Source organism: Ovis canadensis, chromosome 4 (assembly GCF_042477335.2).
Source record: "Ovis canadensis isolate MfBH-ARS-UI-01 breed Bighorn chromosome 4, ARS-UI_OviCan_v2, whole genome shotgun sequence".
Taxonomy (NCBI): domain Eukaryota; kingdom Metazoa; phylum Chordata; class Mammalia; order Artiodactyla; family Bovidae; genus Ovis; species Ovis canadensis.
This window is the reverse complement of record NC_091248.1, coordinates 118,873,056-118,885,670: the sequence shown is the minus strand read 5'-3', so window position 1 is coordinate 118,885,670 and position 12,615 is coordinate 118,873,056. Positions and strand designations below refer to the sequence as shown.

General features: G+C 33.8%; 1 protein-coding gene across 10 annotated transcripts in view; it reads left to right on the top strand.

The window, feature by feature from the left end:
• BRAF (B-Raf proto-oncogene, serine/threonine kinase) overlaps positions 1 to 12,615 on the top strand; it is a 162,244-nt gene that overhangs the window by 100,554 nt on the left and 49,075 nt on the right. For all 10 annotated transcript variants that reach the window (XR_011256767.1, XR_011256770.1, XR_011256769.1 and 7 more), the window contains 4 exons: positions 1,130 to 1,289; positions 7,617 to 7,653; positions 11,342 to 11,478; positions 12,343 to 12,460. Coding sequence is in view for 5 of the 10 variants with exons in the window: in XM_069588571.1 (XP_069444672.1) it covers positions 1,130 to 1,289; positions 7,617 to 7,653; positions 11,342 to 11,478; positions 12,343 to 12,460 (452 nt within the window). In the remaining 5 variants the exon portion in view is untranslated. The remainder of the gene's footprint in view (positions 1 to 1,129; positions 1,290 to 7,616; positions 7,654 to 11,341; positions 11,479 to 12,342; positions 12,461 to 12,615) is intronic.

The following is a 12,615-nucleotide window of genomic DNA, read 5'->3' as shown; positions in this document are numbered from 1 at the left end:
CAAAACTATATTTTCTTTTCATTCCTCTTTAAACCCTCTCTCCTCTAAAAAATGTCTTTTTATTCCCTCAGCTGTCTTTCTGGCTGTCTTATTAACCACTTGATACTGCTGATTAGTTACAGAGTTTGCATAAGATGGGGTGCAACAATAACCAATCTCTGAAGAGAAGCTGTTAGCATTGAATCATTCATTGGTCCTGACGGAGCTAACTGAGTCGCACCTCATCAATCAAGTGGTACTCACTTCTCAGCTCCCTTGGATATTCTTTCTGAAGAACATAGACTTCTCATGGGTGTTTACAATCTATACTCAAAACTTTAATGTGCTCTGTTAATGCCAGCTTCATTTTGGGTGCAGTGAGAGATCACAGACTTTGTTATTTATCTGCACTTAGCAGGATAGGCCAGTCTGTCACAGTTTCATCAAAGAGCAATTTTTAGAAAATTTGCTTTAAGGTTTAATATATTATTCTTCTTTGTGTCTTGTATCAATTATTGGGCATAATAAACATTTCAAACTGTGAGAGATTGACACTCTGAGAATCATCTTTTGAATTTGGAAATTATTTTTGCCATTTTTGTTCAGGAGTTTAATTTACCTCTTGTATAAAGCAATAGGTACATATTGTGTAAAGCAATAGATACCTGAAATACACGTGTGCTTTTAAAAGATTTATGATTTCCTAATACTTCCCATAAAAATTTCATCTTAGTGACTTTAACTATCAAGAAATGGCAAAGGTAGAAATAATTAGCAGACATTATTCAGTTAGTGTGTACTTAGAACATTTTTGTATAATGTTAGAGAACAAGAGTTTCTTCAGCTGATTAACCACAGGTAATTTCTAGCCATCTGGAGATTTCTCTGGAGTTTTCTGAATAAAATCAGTGTTCTTATCATTGATACTTCATGGAGGGTCTGCTTGAGCAAAGCAACTTTGTTGGTGTTAGTTGTAAGCTTATATTAGTCTTTTAAACTAATTCTTCTAAAAGCCATTACTACCATTGCCTTTATTTTAAGGTTTTATTTGAGAATATGAAAACAGAATCTTTATATAATTCATTTTTCTATGTTATTGTCTCTAGAAAGTTGCTCTAAATCTTATCTTCCAATCACTTGACTTTTCCAGGCCCCCAATTCTCACCAGTCCATCTCCTTCAAAATCCATTCCAATTCCACAGCCTTTCCGACCAGCAGATGAAGATCATCGAAATCAGTTTGGACAACGAGACCGGTCCTCATCAGCTCCAAATGTGCATATAAACACAATAGAACCTGTCAATATTGATGTAAGTATCCAGCAGTGTTCGAATCTAGAAAATTCAAGTGTGTTTATTTTTCTGCTTTTTTTTTTGGACCACAGATTGGGGAATCTGGTTCTGTCAGCTGTTTTGTAAATTAAGTTTTCTCTCTCTCTCTCGAAGTTAGTGTCGGTCTGTGTCTCTCTCTCTCTCCTGTCTCTCCCACACCCTCTCTCAATATTATTGAGTTAATTTTAATCTTTTTGTGTGTAATTTTAATATAGATTTATAATATAGATCAGAAATAAGTGCCATGTTTTATTTATCACAGTTAGTATAAGTGATAGACTTTTCATGAATTACAGATCAGAAAAGCCTTGTCATCTTCTCTGCTGGCATAAAATATTTAACTGGTACCAAAGAATAGAGTTATTCTCATTGGTTTTTTCCTTATGACACCTCTGTAAAAGTCTTATCTTCATTTATTTAATAGATAATCAATCCACTTGACCCATTTGAAGGTATAGAAAAAATAAGAATATACTTGCATATTTCAATGTGAAATCTTTACCTGAATTTCTGAAAGTTCAGCTTTGAGTTAAATAACCCTTAAGGACTAATCATTACTTTATGCACTTCTCGTGCAAAGCTACCATTTACCTTCTTTACTTTCTTGAGTATACCATTGTACTCCATCTCTATACAAATCAATTATTTTAGTTACTTCTGGCTGATCACTCTTGAATTTTTTCCTTTTCTAGTTTATGTTACACACTGGAAGTTAATTATGAACCTTAGTGTCACTTCTTCAATTTAACCTTAACTTCTGGACAGCAAAAACCATTCCCAATATAGTTCCCTAAAATAGGAACTATTAGGTGATGACCTAACTTAAGAGGTCCTCAAAAAACATTTGTATTAATAAAAGGCTTAGAAGACAAAGCAGAGGTCTATTTCCCATAATATAGACCAAGGGTCAGCAAACTCTTAAAGGGCCAAATGGTAAATATTTTAGGCTTGTGGATCTTGCAGTCTCTAAAGACAACTGTTGAACTCTCACTAGTGTGAAAACAACCATAGATAATAAGTACATTTTAAGCAAACAGATGAGGCTTTATTCCGATAAACTTCAGTAAAGCAGGTGGCCAGCCCATTGTATTCTTCCAGTCCCAGATATAGACAAAAGGGAAGGAAGAGTTGAGAAAAAAAGATGACATACACAGGATCACTCCAAAAGGACTGGTTCATTCTACTGTATCATCCTGATAACCAAATTCCTGAAGAGAATAAAGAGCCCTTGACATCTGAGCTGCGGTGGGGTCAGGATCATTTCTCCCGTAATTTGTACTTTAGAATAAAAAGTGTGGGTTATCCTTAATCTTTGAATGTAATAAGCAACAAAACAGAAAAGCTACCAAATTTGTTTGCATTGGGAAGTAATCATATTTAAAAAGAAATCTGAAATTGTTTACCCAGATAAGCAGGATACTGATATTACTGAGGGGTCACGTGTATGCTAGAGGACAGCCTGTTGTTCTCTAATGAGCCTAATGTTCTCATTATATAGGCATTCCTTCTGTGAGTCCTCATAAGGTTGAGTAAAGGAGCCAAAATTATCCTAACAAGAAAATATTCACTAATTAACAGACTCCCCTAATAAGTCTCCACCCACATATTCCTCCCTCCTCATTTAATACTAGCTTGCATTCCAGCCCTTTTTCATCACTATCCAACATTGCTATGAAAAAATAAAGCAGACTGATTGCTAGTCTGACAACAAAAAAAAGATTTTAAGGATTTATTGAAGACAGTGAAAAGCCGTTGGGAAATAAGGATACAGCAGAATTAAATTAGTCCAGTTAACAGTAAAAGAGAGTAAGTGTCTAAAGGATGACAAGAGAACAGGCTTTTCTAAAGAAAATGAATTAAATATCGAAAGATTGATGGAGGCATTGAGGGAACTGATGAAATCCTTTAAAATTTTTTTAGAAATGAATGATTATGATGTGAAAGATGAATATTAAATTGAGTTTCAGTTATAGTAAGCTTGATATTACAACCAACAAAACCTTAATTCCCTCTGTATTAATTCTAAGAATTAACATTATTGACATTATAATAATATTTTTGTTGAAGTAAATGAAAATAAACTTTTTATCAATCTTAATTTCATTTTTCAAGATACATTCCCAAGTCAGATCTTCTTCCTACTTTTTGCTATGAAATTTTTTTTTTCTGATTTTGTTGGATTTATTTAAAGTAGCCTTTTCTTAATGCCAATTTTTCTCAGCTAAAAAGGTCTTCTTCCATCTGGCTAGACCCACATACAAAGAGGGAAAAGAGTAGGAGAGGGAAATAAATGAATAAGGAGATTTTGTGAAATATGAAATCAAATCTTCTTTCTAGGTTAGATCTATTGTCAGCATGTTCAAAGTTGTAAACTTTGTATTTACTTTCAAACCTAACATTCTTTTAGACTATTCCTCTTTATATCTTAGTGTTACTAAGATTCCCCTGTTCTCTTGGGCTTGAACATTTGCAGCATCATTTTTATATCTTGCCTTTTCATCTTCCCCATAAGCAAATAGTCATAAGATGTCACCTTTCCTTTTGATATATATCTCAAAGTTGTCTTTTCTACCACCATTTGGGCCCATATTTCTTCACTTGAACTACTTATGACATTAATCTGCTATATAAATTTCCTGCCATTGATTTCTCTGTCCATTTACATTCTTTATTGCTACTGTCAAAATAGGACTTTATTCTTTATTGTAAGACTTCAATCACCATCTGTTCCTTTGTTATAAAACTTTTGTTTACTTCCCATTGATTATAAAATATAAACCTTTTAGCATTTCATTCAGTTTCAGTCATTTCATTCAGTTTCAGTCATTATTTATCATTTATTGCTCCAGTAAACCAAATTTAATATTTACTGTGGGATAGGCACTGTATGAAAATAGGGAATTAAGATGAATTAGCATACAGTCTTTGCCCTCAGGGAGGTCACGATCTAATGGATGAATCAAACATATAAATAAATAAACACAAAAATATACAATGATAGTTTATAGAAGGGGATGAACTCTACCTGATTAAAGACAGTCAAGTTTAGCAGAGAAGAGACATTTAAGCCAGATTGTAGAAGATGAACAATGAATAGGAAGGAGTAGGAATTTATTAAGTACCTAGTGCTAGGGGTTTTAAGAAGAAAGAACATTTGTTAAGGAAATGGTATGTGCAGAAGTATGGAAGTACCTTTATGTGGGATGTAATTAATACTTGATATTGTAGAGAAGATAACATGTATTATTCTGAGTTCTCTGTAGTTGATAGTGAAGGGTCCAGTAAACTGAGTGGGAAAGAAAGTGGTCAGCTCTTCACTTTAGAAAAATCTTTTGAATTAGTGAGAGGTTTGATAGACGCAATTGTTAGGATTGATACTGTAAATGGCATGCTTACTATGTGCTAGGTCCTTTACCAAGTACATAAATTTTCTTATTCCATCCTCATAAACACTTGTGAGTTAAGTACTACTATTTTCCTTCTTTTACTGTTAAGAAAATTAGATTTAGAGATGTCAAGAAACTTACTCCAGATCACACAGGTGATAAATTATTGAAATGGGGTGAAACCTGGCCATTCTTCTTATAGTCAATCGCTGTTCTATCTAGTAGTAGAGGAGAGAAGTGGGAGATGAGAGATAAAAAAAGACAATGCCTAGAATTCTCTGCCTTAGATGAATACATAGTATTTATTTGATCCATTAAGATAGAAATGCCTAGGGAAGAATAGGGTTTGCAGGAATGAAAATGTTAACTTTTATTTTGGACATACTGACTTGAAGATGTCTGTGGATCTTTACTGGTTTAGAAATCCAGTAGCAGTTGAAATAAAGACTTTGAGTAGAGGTACACATTTAGAAATAATTAGCCTATTTGTGTTAAAGTCATGGATGTAAATTATATTACTCCAAGATTATATAAATTGAAAAGAGAGTAGAAATGCAACCCTAGTGATCATTAACATTTGAGATATAGGCAGAAACTGTCTTTCTCTGTCTTCATTATAGGCTCCTCTTCCTAAATTTAGCTTCAAACAAATAAGAGAAAGTAGTATTGAAGAAGCCAAAGGGAGAAATGGGGACTTCAAGAATGCTGAAGTAGTTGATGGCAGTTGTCATTGGGACTCAAATGAGATGTAACTATTGAATATATTCAATATAACTATTGAACTGGGCAGTTACAGTGTCATTTTGATGTCATTGAGAGCTGTTTTAGAGGTCTAATGGAGGAGAGCAAAAGTTGGTAAAGATGTGGGATTCAGTGCCAGATTTGAGAAGCTTGGCTACAAAGGAATGACGAAAGCCATAGACTGAAGCAGAGTCATATGAGAGCCTTGAGCATCTTGTAACTTGAGGGGAAGAAGCAAGTAAAGAGAGAGGTTCAAAAGAACAAAAGGAGAAATAATTAAGGTAGTAAATAAAAATTCCTTGAGCTTGAAAGTGGTGTTCCTCAGGGGCTATGAGGAGTTAAAGGTGAACATAGCTGCCTCTGAACTCTTTAGAGGCAGAATGACCATGGGCAGATGACTTAACCTTGGGGCTAACAGTGTCTACCCCTTGTAGTGATGATTATTCTTGGCACAAAAAAAGAATTCAGAAATTATAGCTAATATTATTATGCAGATGTTTGTAGATAAAAAGACCGAACAGAATGTTCTTTGATAGCTTCTGTTTTCTCTATCCTGCTAGAAAGGGGAAGAGCAGTAATTAGGAAAGGAACCATAGGAAATTGGGTGAAAGTTTGAAATAGCCAGTATTGGAATACTAGAAGATCTTGTTTAACTTAGATCACATAGAAAAAGATTGTCAGAGAGCTTTAAGAACATATTTAAGATTGGACAATACAAGCTTATGGTGGTTATTAGCAGTAGGTTGTCTAGAAGGCCTTTCTTTCCTTTTTTTTTTTTTGGCAGCGCTGCTCAGCTTATGGGATTGTACTTTCCTGATGAGGGCTTAAACCCCAGCTCTCAGCAGTGAAAGGTCAGATTCCTGGACCACCAGGGAATTCCTCCTCTGCTTTTCTGCATCCTATCTACTGCTCAAACTCCAGCTGTTAGATTAACTTCTTCAAATGCTTCACCAGTGACCAAGTTCTATAGTTATTTCTTTATCCTTTGAACTTATGTTGCACCAAGAATCTTTTTACATATACCATTTCTTTGGCAATTAATTAAGCAACTTTGGCACCTTTTTTTGTTGTTTTCTTACGCTCTTATTTTTATGTAAATTTCCGTGTTTGTATATCTTTCTTAGATGATAAGCTGTCAAGAACTCAAAGCTAGTGAGACCACCATGATTTTATATTTATTGGTAGTCATACAACCACTAACACTTGGCATCTTATTTGCAGATATTTGTTGATTATTCTGTATAAAATGTTAAAGGTTTTCTATAGTACATTGAACATAGCAGAAATGCATCTGTAAAGAATCTTCTCTTGTTTTAGCTTATAAGCCTTTGGGCATATTTAGAGACATTTAGGGTAGCTGGGTAGTTCAGTCATCAGTTATAAACTAAGTTCTGTCGAAGTCCAAATTGTGTCCAAATTGTACTGCTTTGCCAGTGGACTCCTCCCTCGCTGCCCTGCCTTACATTGTTGTAAAAAGCTGTATTTTAATAATAAAGACAACTAAAAAAATATTTCCCTTCTAGTGTGTCCTTAAACATTTATATTTTTATGATCGTATCAGTGTACACTTAATTTTGTATCCTTTTTTAATTATAAACATGTTTCATGATTCAGACTTCATAACTGTTTTAGTAGCTGCATAATAGGTTCTAAATTGACACAATATAATTTACTTAACCAATATGTCAATATGCCGAAAATGTCAGTATGCCTAAAATAGGGAAATAATTATTTCTGGTGTTTTTTTAGTACAATGGATAATGTTGCACTGAACATCTTTGTGCATATCATTTTTTCTTATGAATTATTTCCTTAGGAAAAATTTCCAGAAGTGGAATTATAGGATCAAAGGGTATGAACATTTTATGGCTCTTAATATGTGCCAGTAGAATGTTTTTGAGCGTTAATGCAGCCATTGGTTTTGAATGGCCTGAAATGGATTTCAGCATTTGATCAGGACTAGTAATCCCTTTAGTCTAGGGTTAGGTTGGCAGGGGTTTCAAAATTTTTATTTTATCATGTTAACTAGTTAATTCCATATTCTTTCTGTTTTGTGAAGTAATTTATAAGATAGGTATTATTTTGAATTCACCTTTCTGTTAATGCTTAGTGGAAAATAAAATGTTGTTGCTTTTTTATCATATGCTTTGATTAAGTATACATTACTATTTATTTGTAGGACTTGATTAGAGACCAAGGGTTTCGTAGTGATGGAGGTAAGTAGTGATTTCAATTTAAAAAAAAAACAAAAACCGGGGAAGAATGCAATTGCTTTGCTGCTTGTCTCCTTTATATTTGCTTCTTTCGTGAAACACAGACACAGAGAAAAATATGTAGAGAAAAATAAAAAATTGTTTGCTTTTCTTTAGTAATTATCATTTATCGCTAATAAAATTTTAACTGATTTTAAATTTTAACTCCAGAAACAGAGAAAAAGAGAGGACATGAAAGGGGAGTCTTAAATGTGACATCTACAATTTTTTAAATGTTTTTATCAAATTATTTTACGCATTTTATTCCTAACTATCTCCACTAATACTTAAAGACTGAGCTTACAATCAGTTAAAACTTGACTTCCTTAAATCATTCTTGGGGAGAATCCCTGGGATTACCTGCTACAGCTTGTCAGTTTGATAGACACTGTCAACTACTTCCCTTCAGCTTTCTAGAAGGCCCTGGAAGATAAATTTTATACCGTGGACCCCTAATAGAAAAGCCCAGTTCCCCTCTTACTAGTCCAGTAAATAAAATAAGCAAATGAGAGATCAAATTGAGATTTCTTAAAGAATTTTATCAGCTGTTTACTCTGGCACCCAGTGAATATTGGGGTCATAGAAAAACATTACTTTAGAAAATACTTTTTAAAATAAGAGTTTACCCCCATAAGATTTTTGTAAGAGATGTTGTTTGAAACAGTCTTGACGTTTTCTCCCAGGTGGTCCTTTATGCTTCCCTCTTCAACTGTCATCTGTTTAATAAGGAAGCCCTGCAATGTCCACATACTTTGTTTAGAGTCAGTCTCTTCACTGTGACCCTGCTTTATATTCAAAATATCTAAGCCCAGATGCAAAGATACTTTATGTCAAATGTTGCATGAGCCATCTTTTGTTATGTTTCTATATACTTGTGGACCTACCAAAATAATAAGCCTGTGTTATGTAGTCTGGACTTAGTATTTACTATATGTAGTACATAGTTTTAAAAGTTTTTTTTTTCCCTGTTTGTTATTCCATGAACCCACCAATTAATGTTGCTGCCAGTTTTACTTTCGTATGTCTTAATAGCTGTGGCTTTTGACAATTTTGCCCAGTACATCCGGCATTTAAATGTGGCCATCACGTTAGCATCACAGAGTTAACTTAGTCATAAAAATTGCCTGCTTAGTACCAAAAATCAAACAGCATTTATCCTTTATATGAATCACTTTTAAAAGAATGATTGGAATTTTATTAAAATAAGCAGTTTTTTAAACATCCAGAATTATTTTGTGAAGCAGGCTTCAACTCATTTATTCCCCGTGACTTCTTTCATTTCTTCTGTGTCTGTCTTCCTGTGTTTGCCTGCCCCTCTCTTTCTCTTCTAACAGCCCCTTTGAACCAGCTGATGCGCTGTCTTCGGAAATACCAATCCCGGACTCCCAGTCCCCTCCTCCATTCTGTCCCCAGTGAAATAGTGTTTGATTTTGAGCCTGGCCCAGTGTTCAGAGGTAGTTGGGCTCTTCTTTCTTGTTTTCACCCAAAGCAAATTAAATATAAACACCAGATACTGTTTGTGTCTCGCCCTCACAGTGTGCTTGTAAGTGTGAGAGTTTTTAGTACTCAGTCTCTGCTTGGCCTGGCTGGAGTGCTCTGGATGTGCTTCTCACACATACTCACTTCCACAAGCTTTCTGTATGCTGTCTGTCATAAATGTTTAAAAGCGAGAGCTGAAATTTCCATCTTGTTTTTTGTTAATACTACTTTTTGGTCTTGATAATATCTTAAGCTCAGGGGGTGGCAGTAAATAATGTGGGGAGGGTTTTCTTCAAGCTGAATTTCTTTTACTTTAATCCATTTAAGCGATAACCTTGATGGTTGCTAATATCAATTTTTTTGGTTTTTAAAAAATGGAAATCCCTATTATGAGTTCTTATTAGACTTTTGGCTTTGACTTTTTGTAATATTTGTTCTTTTTTTTTTTTAAAGCATAAGCCATATATATTTTATATCAAAACTAGGGAACTTAAAGAAGATCTATAATATATTTGAGGTATTTTAGCATACTTTAGAAAATTAAGATTGATACTTTGAGTTATGCTCTCATATGAGGGGAAAGTTTAGCAGTATAATTTCACCCATCCATTTTATCTCACCATTCTTTAATTAGTGGTTAAACTAATTCTTAAAAATTTAAGTCAAAATTTAGACAAGTGTCTTGCTGTAAATATTTTTAAAGAATTATATTTACTGGTTTTTGCTAGTGTCTGTTACTTATTCTGAATGAATGATGGTTTTCAGATTTTTGCTCTTTCTGCCCAACTTTCTTAGAGAATCCATGGAATGGGCTGGAAGTTATAGAGAACCGAGTAGTGTAATTAAAGTAAGTGATGCGGTACAGCACTGAGTAGGTCAGGATTGTGAAGCCTGAATAAACAGTTAGGGCTTTATGATGTTGAAATATTATCAATGGAAGGCAGAATATGGATTGTAGTTAATAGGTATTCCAGTTAATAACTCTAGTTAATAGATATTCCAGGTGTCATTTTCTTTTAGAAAATTGCATGTGAGATCATGGAAATTCCACATGATGACATATGTGGTATAGTAATGATGAAATTTCTACACAATTCTAACATTTTAAATGTTGCCATTAGTATTTTGATCCTTGTCCTTTCAGAGAGAGTAACTTTTTAACTTGAGAATAGTTGCTTAATTTTTTTTTTTAATGGAAGTCTTTTTGTTCTGTTTGTCCAATTATTAACTGACATCTCAGTCCTGCTTAGCTATGCTCAGGCCCCACCAGGAGTCATTACCCTGAACCCCTCTGAACCAGGTGCTTTCTGTACATGAATTGGGATTTTTGCTCAGTCAGCACTTGGAAGAAAAAGTATCCATCAGAAAGGTATGCAACCCTGCCAGCTGAGTCCATTTTCAGAGTGTAGCCCTTGGACTCATTTTGCTGATAAAATATTTCCATTTGTAGTAACTTGGCTGAGATGCCATTGCACTTACCTTGTTCTCATTTTATATAGGCAGAGATTTTTCAGAAAGTCTTGAGAAACCTACTTGGCTTTGTTGGCATTAACTTTGTTGTGCAGGTAAACTTTGTTTAGCAAAATAAGGCTCCAGAAGCCAATGACAGTGACCAGTATCTCTCTTAAATAGTATATAGTATGTAGTGTAGGATTTTTTTAAATTCTAGTGGCTAATATGAAAGAGTTAAATAATGTCAATATTAAGGACATTATTAGAAAATGTTTCTATTTGGAGCATTTCTATCTTTTTTTATTATTATTGATTAGCTGTTAATGTCACATAATTAAAGTTTATTTTTTATGTTTGCTTTTATATTGATTTTGCTTTTTAGTTTTTTTGATCAAAGAAAAAATTGGGATATATTTAAGATTGTTTTTCTCCTAGACACTGCAGCAGTAAGCAAAGTATATATCTATAATCATATATTTTAAAGGTTATTAAATTGACCAAAATGCTAAAACTGTAAAACTAAAAGAAACTATAGTTTTTAAATTTATAGTTAATCACCAAATGAGGCCCTCTTTTTGCCTGTCCTTTCCTAATGGTCAATATTAAAACATGCACTGCATTTTTTAAAAATAAGTCTACATCTCCCTGCACCCTCTGCCCCCAGTAAGCTAACATACTTGATCCTCCTTTAATAGATAAATTTTTCCTTTCACTAACTTAGGATCAACCACAGGTTTATCTGCCACACCCCCTGCCTCATTACCTGGCTCACTCTCTAATGTGAAAGCATTGCAGAAATCTCCAGGACCTCAGCGAGAAAGGAAGTCCTCTTCATCCTCAGAAGACAGGAATCGAATGGTGAGAGTTTTCCTCTGAAGTGCTTTCTTCTTAGAAATCAGTAAGAGCTGATAGTTTTTTACTTAAAGCATATTCCCACAATGTTGATTTTTGCTCTCAACTCTAATATAATTCAGTAAAAGGCAGTTTGGGAAGAGTTAGAATAGTGTTCTGTTTCTGAACTGTGGAAAGAGAGTAAGCTGGGATTTTAGGAAGTATTAGGCACATATGTTTTAAAGAGTTGGTCTGAAATTCAAATATCTACCAAAGGACATTTTTTCCTATTGAAAAATTAAATTTATGCTGTAACTTAAATATTTATTAAAAACTAATCACATTAGCAGTAGTGCACTAGTATGTATACCAGAGTTTTGTATGTGTTGATAACATTTTTGAGAGAGAGATTGGATCAGATAAGATATATGAAGTAATTTAATTTAGTACTGACTGGGAGAAAATAATTAGATTATCAACAGTTGCCTAGTACTTAACTCAGGTGTTTGGCCTTTGGAGCCAAAGCTAGTCACAAATGTGTAGTGCTTATCTTGCCCCTAGTAGTCTTCCAAATGATTTTTTTTTTTAAGTTGCTTTATTTTATTGATTTTAATACTGAAATTTAATATAACATTTCTGCTCATAACCAGTAAATAATTTTTATTTTTACTGAATTATTTCCATTCTAATATTGACTTAGTTCTTAAACTTAAGTTGTGTATTGTAAGAATCATCTTCCTATTATTCCTCGAGTATAGTTTTGTTTTGTTTCTCCCCAAAGTTCTTATTCCCTTATGTCCCTTTCAGAAATAGAGGAATGTACTTAGTGTCAAACATAAAGTTTTCCTTTTTTATTTGCTTTGGCTTGACTTTTGCCTTATTTTTATCAAGAAAACGCTTGGTAGACGGGACTCAAGTGACGATTGGGAGATTCCTGATGGACAGATCACAGTGGGACAAAGAATTGGATCAGGGTCATTTGGGACAGTCTACAAGGGAAAGTGGCATGGTACGTATGTCATACAGTGATCTTGTCACAACTTTTGTTAAAAATACCAAAGGGAGTATCCACTGTTTGTATCATTAAACTGTTCTGATCAGATGCAAGAGTTCCCCAAAGGTTTTTAACAAAAATTATGGGAAATAAAAATTGGATTCACAGCA